Below are 18,733 nucleotides of genomic sequence, written 5' to 3'. Positions count from 1 at the left end.
CTCTAGCAGTTCCTTGGTTCTTCAACCTGGCTTATGTGTTTCCACCGTTTCCTCTGCTCCCTCGACTGATTGCCAAAATCAGACAGGAGAGAGCATCTGTGATTCTGATAGCGCCTGCGTGGCCACGCAGGACCTGGTATGCAGACCTGGTGGACATGTCATCCTTTCCACCATGGACTCTGCCTCTGAGACAAGACCTTCTAATACAAGTTCCTTTCAATCATCCGAATCTAATTTCTCTGAGACTGACTGCATGGAGATTGAACGCTTGATTCTATCAAAGCGTGGCTTCTCCGAGTCAGTCATTGATACCTTAATACAGGCACGAAAGCCTGTCACCAGGAAAATCTACCACAAGATATGGCGTAAATATCTTCATTGGTGTGAATCCAAGAATTACTCATGGAGTAGGGTTAGGATTCCTAGGATATTGTCCTTCCTCCAAGAGGGTTTGGACAAAGGATTATCAGCTAGTTCTTTAAAGGGACAGATTTCTGCTCTGTCTATTCTTTTACACAAGCGTCTGGCAGATGTTCCAGACGTTCAGGCATTTTGTCAGGCTTTAGTTAGAATTAAGACTGTGTTTAAACATGTTGCTCCTCCATGGAGCTTAAACTTGGTTCTTAAAGTTCTTCAAGGGGTTCCGTTTGAACCCCTTTATTCTATTGATATCAAACTTTTATCATGGAAAGTTCTGTTTCTGATGGCTATTTCCTCGGCTCGAAGAGTCTCTGAGTTATTTGCCTTACATTGTGATTCTCCTTATCTGATCTTTCATTCAGCTAAAGTAGTTCTGCGTACAAAACCTGGGTTTTTACCCAAGGTGGTTTCTAACAAGAATATCAATCAAGAGATTGTTGTTCCATCATTGTGTCCTAATCCTTCTTCAAAGAAGGAACGTCTTTTGCATAATCTAGTCGTAGTCCGTGCCTTGAAGTTTTACTTACAAGCTACTAAAGATTTTCGTCAAACATCTAACCTGTTTGTTGTTTTCTCTGGACAGAGGAGAGGTCAAAAGGCCTCGGCAACCTCTCTTTCTTTTTGACTTCGGAGTATAATCCGTTTAGCCTATGAGACTGCTGGACAGCAGCCCCCTGAAAGGATTACAGCTCATTCTACTAGAGCTGTGGCTTCCACATGGGCCTTCAAAAATGAGGCCTCTGTTGAACAGATTTGCAAGGCTGCGACTTGGTCTTCGCTTCATACCTTTTCAAAATTTTACAAATTTGATACTTTTGCTTCTTCGGAGGCTGTTTTTGGGAGAAAGGTTCTACAGGCAGTGGTTCCTTCAGTTTTAAGTTCCTGCCTTGTCCCTCCCATCATCCGTGTACTTTAGCTTTGGTATTGGTATCCCACAAGTAATGGATGATCCGTGGACTGAATACACTTAACAAGAGAAAACATAATTTATGCTTACCTGATAAATTTATTTCTCTTGTAGTGTATCCAGTCCACGGCCCGCCCTGTCCTTTTAAGGCAGGTCTAAATTTTAATTAAACTACAGTCACCACTGCACCCTATGGTTTCTCCTTTCTCGGCATGTTTCGGTCGAATGACTGGATATGGCAGTTAGGGGAGGAGCTATATAGCAGCTCTGCTGTGGGTGATCCTCTTGCAACTTCCTGTTGGGAAGGAGAATATCCCACAAGTAATGGATGATCCGTGGACTGGATACACTACAAGAGAAATAAATTTATCAGGTAAGCATAAATTATGTTTTTCTAAATTCTCTTGGCATCTTTATTTGAAAAGCAAGAATTGTAAGTTTAGAAGCCGGACCATTTTTCGTGAACAACCTGGGTTGTTCTTGCTGATTGGTGGATACATTCACCCATCAATAAACAAGTGCTGCCCAGGGTCTGAACCAAAAATTGTCTGGCTCCTTAGCTTAGATGCCTTCTTTTTCAAATAAAGATAGCAAGCGAAAGAAGAACAATTGATAATAGGAGTAAATTAGAAAGTTGCTTAAAATTGCATGCTCTATCTGAATCATGAAAGAAAAAAAAATGGGTTCAGTGTCCCTTTAAGTAAATTATAGTTATAATAATGTTTATCTATTTCAGGGCTTGACAAGTTTTGATTTTAATTTAGCAATACATTTAGAAAGAAAAAAAATATTAGAAAATGTTTACAGTTGGCTGGTTCTTTTTTTTTTTTTATAGTATATATATTTTTTTTTAATCGAAATTAAAACAAACCTTTATATAAACTATAAAAAAGGAAATTGGTTTGCAAAAGTCTTGCATTAAGACAAGTTTGTTTTCTGCCAAACATGTTAATCATTTTTTTTCTTATAATCATCCAGCATAAGTCAGGCGTAGGGAGCCTTTAATAGGGACTGTGTATTGCAGAGTGGGAGAAGATTTCCTTTAACCCTGTCATGAGTCTAGATGGAAAAAACTGATTTGTAGAAATGATTCATGAGCATTTTAACTTTACGGATATTTGTCATTCAGCCTAGATGTGGATAAATACTAAGAATAATTATTTGTAAGTATTTTGTACTGTAAGCACAAGTGGGCACACTGCTAATATATTATTTAAAGGGACAATACACATCTTGATATTTTTTTTTATATAAAATGTTTAGTTATGTTTAATGGAACAACTTTACAATATGCTGTCTAACTATTTTGTCCCCTTTTAATTCAGCTCTGAAAATTGAGGATTTTGTAATTATCTGAAATTAAAAGGCACCCTGCTTTAACTGATAACTGCAAAATACACTTTATACTAACATTATGAGCATGATGTCTGCAGAAAAAAGCCCAGATTGGATCCTCCAAATAAGGCAAATGGTGGGTGGCTTTTGGCTATTGAAAAACAACTGCGGTAAAAAGTATGTTACTAGCAAATAAAATCTATATTTCGCCCCAAGTGTTGCTTAAAAGAGAGCACAGTCTAGAGCAGGGTTCTTCAAACCACCAGTCAGAAACACATTACTGGGTCGCAGCAGCATATTTACTGGGTTGTGACTGTTTGTGAGTTGTATGAGAGTGTGTGGTGTGTGTGTGTGTGCTATTAGACCAGGCATAAAAATAGTGCCACAAAGGTATGTGGTATCATTGCACTGGGTCTTGGGAGAAAAAAAGTTTGATGAACCCTGGTCTAGAGGCAAGGGAATAGGATCCTGGTTTCCCACATACCCTGAGACACAAATTAGATGAATTGTTACCCACATGTTTCTGTTGTAAACAGGGTCTACACAAAGCCACACCATATTTTGAAATTCTACTACATCCCTTTGTGTCTGGTCCTGGTTTCACATGGTTATTGCATAATTCAGTGTGGGTAATAAAACATATTTTTAGTAATAATTATTGAAGGAATATTAGAAGAGATTTCTTCAAAATGTCTGATTTAGCCAAAAAAGACAGTTCAGTCCCCCTGGGATTTGTTGCTTTCTCTTGTTCAAAATTGCTTGTTATTTCGGGAGAGAACTATCTTATTGGCAGGGTTGGACTGATACACTACTAGATGATATCTCTTCTCTGTGAAAGGCATAGTAAGTTAAAGACGACTGCACCGTGGATGGCACAGCCCTCTCAAATAAGTAAGGATTTATTTGGCTGGTGGTGTTTTCTTTTTTTTTGGAAGCCACTAGCCTCCTCATCTTGGATAGACTCCAGGAAAATGTAAAAGGGACACTGAACCCAAATTTTTTATTTTGTGATTCAGATAGAGCATGCAATTTTAAGAAACTTTCTAATTTACTCCTATTATAAATTTTTCTTCGTTCTCTTGTTATCTTTATTTGAAAAAGAAGACATATAAGCTATTTTTTTGTCGGTTAAATTAATCCACCAATCAGCAAGAACAACCCAGGTTGTTCACCAAAAATGGTGATGGAGTGATTTAGAAAGTTGCTTAAAATTGCATGCTATATCTGAATCACGAAAGAAAAAAAATGGGTTCAGTATTCCTTAAAGCTCAGCCGTTTGCAAGCATTTAAAGGTGGTCCTTCCTTTGCCTTTAGCTCATCAGAGACTTTCCTTAGAATCAGCCACACTGTTACTCATTAATGATAGGTATGCCTCTTACTCTGAGGACTTTTATTCTGAGGATAGTTTCTCTAAATCTCAGGACCATGCCTTGTAATAGCTTTAGAGGTAGAGGATTGTTCTGCTACATACAAGCAACCTGCTAAGAATATTTATCATCTTTTAAAGCAGCACTTGTTCAGTTTCTGAAATTATTTCTAAGGAATGGCAACAACCAGGTATTCCTTTAGTTCCATCTACCAAATGTAAGTCTGTTAGAGAAGTTTTTCTGACAATGTTATTAATACCCTTATTCAGGCTGGGAGATCTGTTACCAGACGTGTTTATTATAAGTACATACAGAACGAGAAATGCTCTCTCAGGAATTAACAGCAGCTCAGTAGCTTGTTCTATTGCAATTTACCACATGGGGCAGCCTCTTTTACTCCATTTGTTCTTTTCACAGAGAACTTTCCTGAAGTCTCATCCCGCCTAGCAAGTTCATAAAGTATTTCAGTCAAATCCCATCTAACCAGGTCGGTCAAGCTCAGAAATACCAGGCAATCCTTCTGAACAAGGAACATGGCAACTCCAGATGATTGTTTTGGTCTTCTTTGGGCCACCTCAAAGGAATATGGCTGCACTTCACTAAGGACTTTAGACAGCGTTCATAATAGTCTGTAGTTGCTATGTTCCTTGTTCAGAGGAGGATTCCCTGGTATTTAGGGGCTTGACCGACCTGGTTAGATGGTATTTGACTGAAATAATTCATTAAAGTTCCCCTCTGGGCTAAAAGAGGCTGCGCTTCATTGGTGACTCGCCATAGAATAAGCTATTGAGCTATTATTCGTTCCTGGTAGAGCGGTTCTCTTTCTGTATTTATCATAACGTCTGATGTTCTCGCAAAGTTAACTGTTGGAATTCTTTTAGAATTCCTAGCGTTCTTGAGTTCCTGCAAGCAGTATTTGATAAAGGTTTATCATCCAAAGGGTCAAATTTCAGCAGTTTCAGTTTTGTTTCATAAGAAAATTGCTAAAATTCCTGAGTTGCAGGCCTTGATTCAGCCTCTGATCAGAATTAAACTAGTTTTTCAACCAGTTTCTCCTCCTCGGAATGTCAATCTGGTTTATGGGTGTCTTCAAACTCCTCCTTTTGAGCCAATGCTTTTTTTTTAAAAATGTTCAGCTTTTATCCTGGAGGGTTCTTTTTTTTCTAGTTTATTCAGCTAGAATGGTCTCTAAGCTTTCAGCTTTGTCATTCAAACCTCCTTTTCTGATTTTTCATCAGGATAGGGCTGTTCTTTGCACTAGTTATTCTTGTGGTTCCTTCTTTTTGTCCTGCTCCTAAGAATTATAAGAAGTGTCTTTTCTAGAACTTGGATGTTGTAAGAACTCTGAAATGTCTTGTGGCTTCCACATAATATTTAAGAGTTTCTTCGTCTTTTTCTGCATTTGTCTGGACCTCTCAAAGGTCAGAAAGCTAAAGCTTTTAGTTTAGCAGGCAAAACTCCCCCCCCCCCCCCCAAACGCATTACTGCTCATTCCACTAGAGCAGGTGCTGCTTCTAGAGCCTTTCATAATGAGGCTTCTATTGATCAGATTCGTAAGGCAGCTACTTGGTCTTCTTTGCACATTTTTTCAGTTCAGTTTTATCACTTTGATTTGTATGCTTCTTCTGAGACTGCCTTTGAAAGGAAAGTTATGTGGACTGTAGTTCCTGAATAGAAACGTTGTGCCTTCACTGTTTGTCCCCCTCTATTCACAGTGGTCTCACTGACTCCACAGCTTGGTTATTCATTCCCACACATGATGACTCTTGGACTTTCACCATCTGATTAAAGAAAACAATTTATGGTTACCTGATTAAATTAATTTCTTTCATGATGGTAAGAGTCTACAAGCCCCTCCATTTATTTTTGTTCAGGTGGCAGGAGAAATTATTTCACACTTATTTGCCCTGCTTTATCTATCCTGCTTTTATTTTTCATCATCTACTTTTGTATATTTGTGACTGAGTGTGATGCACAGGGTTTAACCAACCCTGCAACAATCATCAGTTTGCCACAGAAAGGGTTAACCAACCCTTTCCACCTCAACCAGTTTGTCACAGTCTAGACACTCCAGGCTAGCCTATGACTTAGTTCAATGAATGCAAGTGTTAACAAACACTCTCTGAAACTCCCCCTGCTATCCACACTAAACTATCCATGCTGCCACCAATTTAAGATTATTAGGGAAATCCTAAAGAAAAACCTAGATTAACAGATTAAAAATCCCATAACACAAGACAAAGGCGAAAACGTACTAAAGGAACATTTATTATGAACAAAAGAGTCACACTGAATTTATAAAAAAAAAGGAGTTAAACGTAATTACACTAAGTAACAGTTTTTAAAATAAAAAAGGAGTAAAAAGCTGAACCTAATACTGTAATCTTAGATATCTGTCCCTAGGGAGCTTGGCAAGGAAAGATGGACACTTACACTATTTTTCACTGCCTCCCATGTTGAATGGCTGTATTATTTTGCTGAAATAACAATTAAGTATATATTTTTTTCTGAGGTCAAGTTTCTGACCAGGCCCCTTCCAAAGTAGGAAAGGTAGCCACCCCTTTTTATGGCCCATCATAAACCACATTGCAAAGCTTGGCTGAAGTTATAGGACAACTTTATATTTTATGTATATCAAGTACATATAACCTTATTAGCAATCACATTGTGACATCATAAAGATTATTTTGATACAAACATGACATGTCTGTCATATTTGGTCACCCTGTAACATAAAAGTGATTAAAGCATGTCTTAATATATCCTAGTGTTTCAATGCTAATAAACTTAAAGTTTGGTCTTGATAAGGACACTGTTTTCTGTCACTCTGTGTTGACTTATTTGCCTCATAGATTGACTTGAGACACCAGGTCTCTGGATGTATGTGATTGTTTGCTAAATTAAAACTTGAAACTACTCATCTGGAAAAACAACATAATTAACATACAGAGAAAAAAGTTAACCCCTTGCAACTTAAAATCATGAGATCTTCAGGATAATGAGTCATGGGAAGAGGGAGGGATTTAAAGCTCTGGCGTGTTGAGGTGTCTTTTGCCTCCCAGTGGTCAGGAGAGGGAATATTCCTACACATGACGACTCGTGGACTCTCACCATCATGAAATTAATTTATCAGGTTATAAACCTATTTTTTTGTGTTTAAAAACTGTACTTTCATATGCTTAATAAAAAAAAATTAATTGAAATTTTAAGTATTTGAATGACACAGTGAGTATCATATGATCAATGTGCTTAAAGGGCAAGTCAACCCAAAATTTGTTCAGATTCCTACAGATAAAGCTTTGAACGCTTAATATTGCCAACTGTAGCCCAATTTTGTAAAATATATACTTTGCCAGTAAAAACACTTGCTATTTGTGCCTCAGCCATTTTGAACCTGTCCATGCATGCCCCTTAACCAGAGATGCCACTTTATGACCCTTTCTATTAGTCAACCTGACTCCACTATTGGGCTTGAGCTCTGTGGGCAGTGTGGGAGTATGTATATGCTTTCTGGGGAACTGTCTGCCTTTTAAAAAAAATAAAATAAAAAAAATTTAACATTTAATTAGTATATGCCCATCCACTGATTGTTAGATATGTTATGTGTCTCTGCTAACAGAGATAACGGTCCAGTCCTTGTATAGGATGATGATTTTGGAATAAAAAAGGGCATATTTAATTCAGCTTTGTAGCAGCTGCTGCACAGTAGTATGCTGGAGCATACTTCCATTACTTAAAGGGCCATAATAGTCATTAAACCTATATGCTCAACTTAGATGTTAAACTAGTGCTGCTGATTGGATCGGCAGTTTGTTCCACTCGGGGCCAGCAGTGATATATGATATAGCTAGATCTTATCAAAGATATGATTTTGTGAGTGCATTTTATACTTTAACTACTTTACATACTGCTGTTAGATACACACGTAGTTAACCAGCTCTGCATCTTTTGCTTTATTTGAATGAGAGAAAAACACTTGGGGAGAATATTTGTTTTCACTTTTTGCATATTAAATAATTGTTTATAAAATAATTTACATAGAAAACTTGCAAATTTGCAAAGTTTAAAAAAAATAAAAGAAATGTTATTCTGAGTGTTCAGCAACAGTTTAAGAGCTACAGAAATATATTTCAAGGTGATGTGGTAGAGTTGAATTTATTTGACTCATTTAGGGTTCTATGGAAGGAGGATGTTTGACTCTAAATCCAAAAATAGCTCAGAAATAATTTCATCTCACTGAATGTTATAGCAATAGAAGAAGCTGGGAAATATGCCAGCACAGCAAGGCACAATGGAATGCTCCAGCATTTTTGTTTTATTGCATTATAGAAACCTACTGCTCCTGAGATGTCATTTTGATTGATTTTAGAAGCTTTTATTATCTGTTAGCAGATATTTTGCTTTTTTTTTTTTATTATTCTTCGGCATTATGTAGAGTTAGATGGCATTTTAACCGGTTCACTTTGAATGTTTCACCTGCAGAGGCCTGAAATATTTTAGGAAATAATGTTTACTTCTGCAACATTCCAGGGAAGAGACACATTTTTAGAATTTTTTTGTTTTACATGCTGAGATCCGTTCCAAAGTAAATTATTGCAGTGGAAGAGGCTTGAAATACTATGCAATGTTAGCAAGAATTATATGAAAAATGGATTCTATTGCATATTATATAACAACCCTTGGGATTACATTTCTCACCCAGACAGGGCAGAAATATATATAGCACTGATTGTTACCAAAACAAAATCAGTTTAGTATAATGGTATACATACATTTAAAAACATGTTTATGCATTTCAGTAAGGCAGTAACTTTACTCCTGGGGTTTAAACCTTTTCATAGCCATGAAACCTCCATAGACCAACTTTGGCAGTACAGTGGGTCGTACTGAGAAGTCAGTTCATAAAATTTCTGCCATACTAGATCTGCCACAGTCAACTGTAAGTGCTATTATTGCTTAATGGAAGCATCTAGGAGCAACAACAGCCCAGCCATCAAGTGGTAGACCACGCAAATGCTCTGCTAAGAATTGCTGAGTGCTGAAGCTCATAAAATTGCATAACTCATTAGAGAGTTCAGGCTGCCTATGGAAGCAACTTCAGCACAAGAATAGTGCATCAGTACCTTCCTAAAATGGGTTTCCATGGCCAAGCTGCTGTACGCAAGCCTTACATCTACATATTCAATGCCAAGTGTCACTTGGAGTGGTGTAAACCACACTGGCACTGTACTCTGGAGCAGTAGAAATTTGTTCTTTGAAGTAATGAATTGCACTTCACTACCTGGCAGTCTAATGGAACAGTCTGGGTGTTATGGATGCCAGGGTAACATTATCTGCTAGAAAGATTAGTGCCTACTGTAAAGTATGTAACATTTTGAGCGTTTGGGCTAGGCCCCCTAGTTCCAGTAAAGGAACATATACATGCAGGATACAAAAACATTTTAGACTATTGGGTGCTTCCAATTTTGTGGTAAGTTTGGGGAAGGCCCTTTCCTGCTCCAGCATGACTCTGCACAAAGCAAGGCCCATGAATACATGGTTTGACATATTTGGCGTTGAGATACATGACCTCAAAACCAGCAAACACCTTTGGGATGAATTGGAACACCAATTGCAAGTCAAACTTTCTCTTCCAACATCAATGCCTCACAATGCTATTTTGGCTGAAAGGGCACAAATTCCCCAAGCACATTCCAAATTTTTTTGACAAGCCTTATTAGAAGAGTTGTGGTTGTTATAGTGGCAAAGGTAGGAGGCAACTCCATATTATTGCTCATAATTTTGGAATGAGATATCCAACAAGAATCTTATAGCCGTGATGATCAGGTGTCCATATATTTTTTTACATTTAGTGTATTTTTTTCTCTTTCTTCAGTCTCACTCTCCTCCATCTCTTTCTTTCTCTCTCTTGTCTCGCTTCTCTCTCTCTCATTAAAGGGACAATAAAGTCCATAATAATAAACTTTCATGATTCATATAGGTCATGTAATTTTAAACAACTTTCCAATTTACTTTTATCACCAATTTTGCTTTGTTCTCTTGGTATTCTTAGTTGAAAGCTAAACCTAGGTAGGCTCATATGCTAATTTCTTAGACCTTGAAGGCCGCCTCTTATGTGAAAGCATTTTGACAGTTTTAACCACTAGAGGGCATTAATGAGTTCATGTGTGTCATTTAGATGGCATTAAGCTCACGCACGTGAAGTTACCTAGGAGTGAGCACTGATTGGCTAAATTGCAAGTCTGTCAAAAGAACTGAAATAAGGGGGCAGTTTGCAGAGGCATAAATACAAAGTAATTACTAAAGTAAAACTTGTATTACTGTGTTGGTTATGCAAAACTGGGGAAAGGGATTATCTTTTAAACAACAAAAATTGTGGTGTTGACTGTCACTTTAAATTAAACTTTCATGGTTCAGATAGAGTGTACAATTTATTTTTCTTCAGAGATGGTGTCAACTATTTAACTATTTGTTGTGAGGGTGATTTTACTTTCCAGGGCATTTCTTTTATTTTATTCCATTTTTTTTCTATAAAAACTTTACAGCTCAAAGTAGTACTTTTGTAAGCCTGTTCTTTCTATGGTACAGTTGAGTTCTGTGATTTGTTAAGCCTTTATAATTCTATGGATTTGTTAAACTGAATAAGCAAATCTCAATTTTCTACAGATACAAACTAAATAAACTTTTTAGGTGCGCAGGAAAATTTTTGTTGTCAGTCTGGGGGACTAATTTAAATAATATAAAATATTGACGTAGAAAGCCCTTTCATACCCTTTTAATAAAAAAAATGGTAAGGTTAAAAAAAAAAAAGCATATCAAAGGTACACAGTAATTTTTTTAATAAATCAGATTTACATTAATCGCATTGGTTGTTACACATTTTTTTTATCATTTTATCATTAACTCTCCAGATGTTTTCAGCTGTCTCCAAATAGCGTGTTGCTTTTCTTGATCTTAGATTAACTGTGTTTAACTCCTTTTGGTTTCAGGATTTGAACACAGTTATATGCTGAACAGTAAGTCAGCTCATGTTACTCTAGATGTTTTAGAACACCAAGCTATATATGCCTTCCTGTAAATACCCCAGCCCCCTTGTTGGGGCTGTGACAGGAAGTAATAGACCCTGCAAAAAGGAAGTTAAAGGGACATAAAACCCAATTTTTTTTCTTTTATGATTTGCTTTTTCTCTTGCTATTCTTTGTTAAAGAGATATCTACATATGTAGCGTGCACATGTCTGAAGCACTACACGACAGGAAAGTGTTTCCATCTAGTGCTCCTACAAAACTGTTACAAAACTGCTGCCATATAGAGCTGCATCCCTGCTTTTCAACAAAATATAGCAAGAAAATTGGATAATAGAAGTACATTCGAAATAAATGTATGTCCCTTTAAAATAAATAAATAAAAAAAAGTTAAAATCCTTTTAAAAAGATAAAAATACACATTGCAATGATTTCTAAGCTTCTGAGAGACGTGAATGTCTTCTGAACTTTACATGAATAAAATAATTGTGGTTAATATAGTATATATCTTATCTCTGATACAGATACAAATACTATTTAAACAGTAACATGACAACAGAGGAAGGAGGAGAAAGGAAACCTGAGAAATCTATTACCACATCTAACACTTTTCACTTTTATGAGTTTACAAGAGGAAACAGATTGAACACCTGAATGTGTATCCCACATATCTAACCAGTGTCTAAGGCTGAGTAATTTAGAGTGTGATAAGCTCTTAAAGGGACAGTCTACACCAGAATTTTTGTTGTTTTAAAATATAGATAATCCCTTTATTACCCATTCCCCAATTTTGCATAACCAACACTGTTATATTAATACACTTTTTACCTCTGTGATTACCTTGTATCTAAGCATCTTCTGACAGCCCCCTGATCACATGACATTTTATTTATTATCTATTGACTTGCATTTTAGCCAATTAGTGCAGTGTCTGCCACAAGCCACGTGCGTGATCACAATGCTATCTATATGGCTCACATGAACTAGCTCTCCCCTGTTGTGAAAAGCAAATAAAAAAGCATGTGATAAGAGGCGGCCTTCAAGGGCTTAGAAATTATCATATGAGCCTTTATAGGTTTAGCTTTGAACTAAGAATACCAAGAGAACACAGCACATTTGATGATGAAAGTACATTTTAAAGGGCCACTAAACCCAAAATCTTTCTTTCATGATTCAGATAGAGAATAGAAATTTAAACAACATTACAATTTACTTCTATTATTTATTTTGCTTCATTTTTTAGATATCCTTATTTGAAGAAAAAGCAATGCACATTGGGAAAGCCAATCACATGAGGCTTCTATGTGCAGCAACCAATCAGCAGCTACTGAGCATATCTAGATATGCTTTTCAGCAAAGACTGTCAAGAGAACAAAACAAATTAGATTATAGAAGTAAATTAGAAAGATGTTTAAAATTGCATTCTCTTTCTAAACCATGAAAGAAAAAATGTGGGTTTCATATCCCTTTAAGGTTGTTTAAAATTACATGCCCTATCTGAATCATAAAAGTTTATTTTGAACTTGACTGTCCCTTTAAGCTCCCTTACAACCATAAATAGGACATCAAACTATATTATAGATGCAATGTTTCCTTTTTATAGCATCTACATAGCAGTGTGTGCGTTGCAAGTTATTCTATTACCTTGTGGTTTGTAGTATTGTCAATCTACTTATTACTTATAACTGAAAGGGACATGAAACAGTGCTCATTTAGTGAAAAAAGTAAGCTTAAACAAGACAGATTACTTTAAAAATGTCAAACAACTTGTATGATAATATATTACATTTCAATACTTTTTTTACTTTTGTGATGTTTGTATAGCTATTTTTTAACATGGGATCTTTTATTATGTCTCTATTCTTTTTGGCATAAATTGAATTATTTCTATTTGTTCTCAAGCACACTTCTTGCTGTTACCACGTCACCACCTGTACTTGGAAAACAAAGCCTGTTTCAGATAAGTGTGCACCTGGTGTACCTGCATATACCAGGCTAGCCTCATGAATGAGAAGTTCTAGAATGTGATAACATTTCTCAGGTATATCTTTGGAAAAGACTGTATATTGCAAGAGATCTTCTAGTCAATTTACTTTCATGTCCCCATAAGCTACTGGAGAAATGGAAAATATATAAATGAATTTAAATTACAATATGTTAATTCACTCATTTGTACTTTTGTGAAAAGGTATTACTGTACTTATAGTACTAGAATAAACTTGGAAATATGAAGATTGATATTATTGACCTGTTTTTTTTTTTTTTTCTCTTTGATAGTTCGGCTTCATGATAGCATATCAGAGGAAGGATTTCATTACTTAGTCTTTGACTTGTAAGTAGAAATCTACAGTTTCATTCTATGTTAGTTGTTTGTAAATGACTTTTATTACTAAACAAAGAGCCTAAGCAAATTATCTATCTTCATGTACCAGGAACCAGCAGGAAAGGCAATAATAGCAAACCTTGCAATAATATTGGTTTGTGCTTTTGTATTTTTGTAATCTTTCTTAACACAGCAGAAATACTGGAAACAAACACTGTAATACTATGTACAGCTAAGCCATGACTAGGTAAATATTATCTCCGTACCTGAGAAATAAGGTTTTTTTGTTAGCTAAAGTCAAGCTCAGGAATGCTGAACTCTATTGACAGCTTTAAATGGACATTAAACACTAAATAAATCATTGTTTGAATGACGTATTCAGAGCAAATATTAGCCTGAGAATACTTTGTACATGTATTTTTAAAAATTATAGTAGTTGTTTGAATATTGAAAACAATAAGGGTAAAGTTAATGTTCATAAAGCAGTGGGTGCCGCCATATTATAACTTAGATTACACTGAGGCCAATTAGGAATGTTTATAAATGACTTACTAGAGTGTACAACCAATAAATGTGTGCAATATAGCTGTGTCTGCAAGGGTAAGAATGAGCAAGGCGCTAGGTTTAAAACTATACAATACCACAATAAAGGGGAGTTCTCCTCAAGGGACTCCCAAAAAGAAAACACAAACTGTATTAGGAATGTCTATCTTTAAGTACATAAAATGCACCCAGGTAGACCGAATAGACCGTCTAAATAGACTGAATAAATAGTTATAGGCTGACAGATGACCAAATATTATTCAAAGTAATTACTAGCTAAACAGAGGATAAAACGGCAGTATCAGAAGCTGTATTATTTACATATAATGTGCAGGGCAAATTTATAAAAATTCACATTTAATCTCATAAAATAAAAAATAAAAGCATATAAACAATACAAAAATGATTATATCATTGGTGATCACAATGTAACAAACAGTTCATAAAAACATTTAAAATTCTAAAAAGTCCTTAGATTCTTGTGAGGTCCAAATATTTCCTGCAGTGAAAAAAGAGCGACAAGGGGATCTTGTCAAAAGTATTCCAAAGTTTTATACTTTAAGGTGCTCACTTTTACTTACACCATAAAGTTGTGATAGTTGGTTCAGAGCTGTTCCCAGTTGCGTGTGGGGTCCGGTCTTTAGCCAGATCTCTGTCTGCTTTTCTTTCCAAATGTTGTTTGGAAGTGTGAACAAATAACAGATAGTCTCAGTGGAGACAAATAGCGGTAAAATGCTTCTTTTTCCTTTCCCTGTGAAGCAGAGCTACGGAACTCACTCAGGGTCAAATGCAGAACTAAGAGTGTTTCAAGTTTCAATAGTTCCCTGTTAGGGTCCATCCCTCTCCAATTTCTTTTTAATTTAGCTAATCCTGTATAAGTTAGATGTTTCATGTCAGCTCCGTTACATATTTTAAAATGCTTAGGTATTGGTAGTATCTTGTTTCTGTCGGTGTCACAATTTTCTATAGACCAGAGTTGCTCCCTTATCCTGTCTCATAGGGGTCTTGAGGACTCTCCTACATACTGTATTCCACACTTGCATTCGAGAAGATACACTATAGTTATATGTCTGTGCATCTAATGATGTCTTTTATTTTATAATTTTTGTGTGAAATAAATTATTGTACTTCTTTTCTCTTTTTTGCATGTTGACATGCTTTACATGTTAGACATGGAAAGAAACTATGATGTTATAATAGTGTGGAATGGAACTGGAGAGGATTTCCAAACATTTCTGAGGGCTATGAATACCAATAATAAAAACATCAAATTTACAAGTGAAACTAGTAGAGAAAAGATAATTCTTTTGGACTTATGGATATTTTTAAGAGATGGAAAATTGAATACAAAAACTTACTTTAAACTTAGAGATGCAAATAATTATATACATCAAAAAAGTTGTCACTACTATAAATGGAAAAAAATATACCCAAAAGCCAGATAATGAGGATTAGAAAGAACTGTAATAATGGAGATAATTTGAAACACATTGAAATACTAAAACAGAAATTCATTGAGAGAGGATACGAGAGAGGAGGAATAGAAGAAACCATCCATATCGTTAAGAATATGGATAGGGATAATTTGTTAAATCCTAGAAAAGAGATTAAAATAAAAGATCAATAAAGTGAGAATATGTTTGTACCCTATGTGACTAACTACCATGAAAATAATGGAAAATTAGAAAAAATTATAAGAAAACACTGGCCAATACTGAAAATTGATGACAAAATAGGTAATTTACTACCAAAATATCCAAATATAGTCTACAAAAAAGCAAAAAACTTAAAAACAGTACTGGTACCGACAGAAATAAGGAAGAAACTGATGATGAATAGGTATTTATGTTGAAGGAAACTAGAGGGTTTCTTTCCGTGTCTAACCTTTAAAGCATGTCAACATGCAAAAAAAAAAAAAAACATAATTTATGTAAGAACTTACCTAATAAATTAATTTCTTTCATATTGGCAAGAATCCGTGAGCTAGTGACGTATGGGATATACAATCCTACCAGGAGGGGCAAAGTTTCCCAAACCTTAAAATGCCTATAAATACACCCCTCACCACACCCACAATTCAGTTTAATGAATAGCCAAGTAGTGGGGTGATAAAGAAAGGAGTAAAAAGCATCAACAAAGGAATTTGGAAATAATTGTGCTTTATACAAAAAACCATAACCACCATAAAAAAAGGGTGGGCCTCATGGTCTCTTGCCAATATGAAATAAATGAATTTATCAGGTAAGTTCTTACCTAAATTGATTTCTTTCATGTAATTGGCAAGAGTCCATGAGCTAGTGACGTTTGGGATAGCAATACCCAAGATGTGGAACTCCACACAAGAGTCACTAGAGAGGGAGGGATACAAATAAAAACAGCCATTTTTTGCTGATAAAATTAATCCACAACCCAAAATATAAGTTTATTCTCATGAAATGAAAAGAAAAAACTTAAAACATAAACAGAAGAATCAAACTGAAACCGCTGCCTAAAGAACTTTTCTACCAAAAACTGCTTCCAAAGACGCGAATACATCAAAACGGTAGAATTTAGTAAATGTATGCAAAGAAGACCAAGTTGCTGCTTTGCAAATCTGATCAACTGAAGCTTCATTCTTTAAAGCCCACAAAGTGGAGACTGATCTAGTAGAATGAGCTGAAATTCTCTGAGGTTGGGGCCTGACCTGACTCCATATAAGGTTGATGAATCAAAAGCTTTAACCACGATGCCAAGAAAATGGCAGAAGCCTTCTGACCTTTCCTAGAACCAGAAAAGATAACAAATAGACTAGAAGTCTTCCTGAAATCTTTAGTAGCTTCAACATAATATTTCAAAGCTCTTACCACATCCAAAGAATGTAAGGATTTCCCCAAAGGATTCTTTGGATTAGGACACAAATAAGGGACAACAATTTCTCTATTAATGTTGTTAGAATTCACAACCTTAGGTAAGAATTTAAATGAAGTCTGCAAAACCGCCTTATCCTGATGAAAAATCAGAAAAGGAGATTCACAAGAAAGAGCAGATAATTCAGAAACTCTTCTAGCAGAATAGATGGCCAAAAGGAGCAACACTTTCCAAGAAAGTAGTTTAATGTCCAAAGAATGCATAGGCTTAAATGGAGGAGCCTTTAAAGCCTTCAAAACCAAATTAAGACTCCAAGGTGGAGAGATTGATTTAATGACCGACTTGATACGAACCAAAGCCTGTACAAAACAGTGAATATTTGGAAGCTTAGTAATCTTTCTGTGAAATAAAACAGAAAGAGCAGAGATTTGTCCCTTCAAGGAACTTGCAGACAAACCCTTATCCAAACCATCCTGAAGAAACTGTAAAATTCTAGGAATTCTGAAAAAATGCCAAGTGAATTTATGAGAAGAACACCATGAAATATAAGTCTTCCAAAATCAATAATAAATCTTTCTACGAACCTGTAACATAGTATTAATCACTGAGTCAGAGAAACCTCTATGACTAAACACTAGGCGTTCAATTTCCATACCTTGAAATTTAATGATTTGAGATCCTGATGGAAAAACGGACCTTGAGACAGAAGGTCCGGCCTTAATGGAAGAGGCCAAGGCAACTGGCCATCCGAACAAGATCCGCATACCAAAACCTGTGAGGCCATGCTGGAGCTACCAGCAACACAAACGATTGTTCCATAATGATTTTGGATATCACATTTGGAAGAAGAACTAGAGGTGGGAAAATATAAGCAGGTTGGTAACACCAAGGAAGTGTCAACGCATCCACAGCTTCCGCCTGAAGATCCATGGACCTGGACAGGTACCTGGGAAGTTTCTTGTTTAGATTGGAAGCCATCAGATCTATTTCTGGAAGACCCCACATCTGAACAATGTGATAAAACACAGCTGGATGGAGGGACCACTCCCCCGGAAGTAAAGTTTGATGGCTGAGATAATCCGCTTCCCAATTGTCTACACCTGGGATATGTACCGCAGAAATTAGACAAGAGCTGGATTCCGCCCAAGAAAGTGTTTGAGATACTTCATTCATAGCTAGGGGACTGTGAGTCCCACCGTGATGATTGACATATGCCACAGCTGTGATATTGTCTGTCTGAAAGCAAATGAACTGTTCTCTCTTCAGCAGAGGCTAAATCTGAAGAGCCCTGAAAATTGCACGGAGTTCCAAAATATTGATTGGTAATCTCGCCTCTTGAGATTTCCAAACCCCTTGTGCTGTCAGAGATCCTCAACAGCTCCCCAACCTGAAAGACTCGCATCTGTTGTGATCACAGTCCAGGTTGGACGAACCAAAGAGGCCCCTAGAACTATACGATGGTGATCTAACCACCAAGTAAGAGATAGTCGAACATTGGGATTTAAGGATATTAATTGTGATATCCTTGTATAATCCCTGCACCATTGATTCAGCATACAAAGCTGGAGAGGTCTCATATGAAAATGAGCAAAGGGGATCGCGTCCAATGCTGCAGTCATGAGACCTAAAACTTCCATGCACATAGCTACTGAACGGTATGATTGAGACTGAAGGTTCCGACAAGCTGAAATCAATTTTAATTGTCTCTTGTCTGTTAGATTCAGTGTCCATGACTCTGTCTCTATCTGGAAACCTAAAAAGGGGACCCTTGTCTGAGGAATCAAGGAACATTTTGGTAAATTGATCCTCCAACCATGTCTTTGAAGAAATAACACTAGTTTATTCATGTGAGATTCTGCAGAATGTAAAAACTGAGCTAGTACCAAGATATCGTCCAAATAAGGAAACACCGCAATACCCCGTTCTCTGATTACAGAGAGTAGGGCACGAGAACCTTTGAAAAGATT

General features: G+C 36.2%; 1 protein-coding gene across 1 annotated transcript in view; it reads left to right on the top strand.

Moving 5' to 3' along the window:
• The window catches only part of CAMK2D (calcium/calmodulin dependent protein kinase II delta), a 738,893-nt gene that overhangs the window by 377,243 nt on the left and 342,917 nt on the right, over positions 1 to 18,733 (top strand). Inside the window, exon 4 of the mRNA XM_053703586.1 lies at positions 13,331 to 13,385. Coding sequence (XP_053559561.1) covers positions 13,331 to 13,385 — 55 coding nt within the window. The remainder of the gene's footprint in view (positions 1 to 13,330; positions 13,386 to 18,733) is intronic.

This window comes from Bombina bombina, chromosome 2 (genome assembly GCF_027579735.1).
Source record: "Bombina bombina isolate aBomBom1 chromosome 2, aBomBom1.pri, whole genome shotgun sequence".
NCBI lineage: Eukaryota > Metazoa > Chordata > Amphibia > Anura > Bombinatoridae > Bombina > Bombina bombina.
The sequence above is the reverse complement of the archived record's forward strand: the minus strand, read 5'-3'. Positions and strand labels throughout refer to the sequence as shown.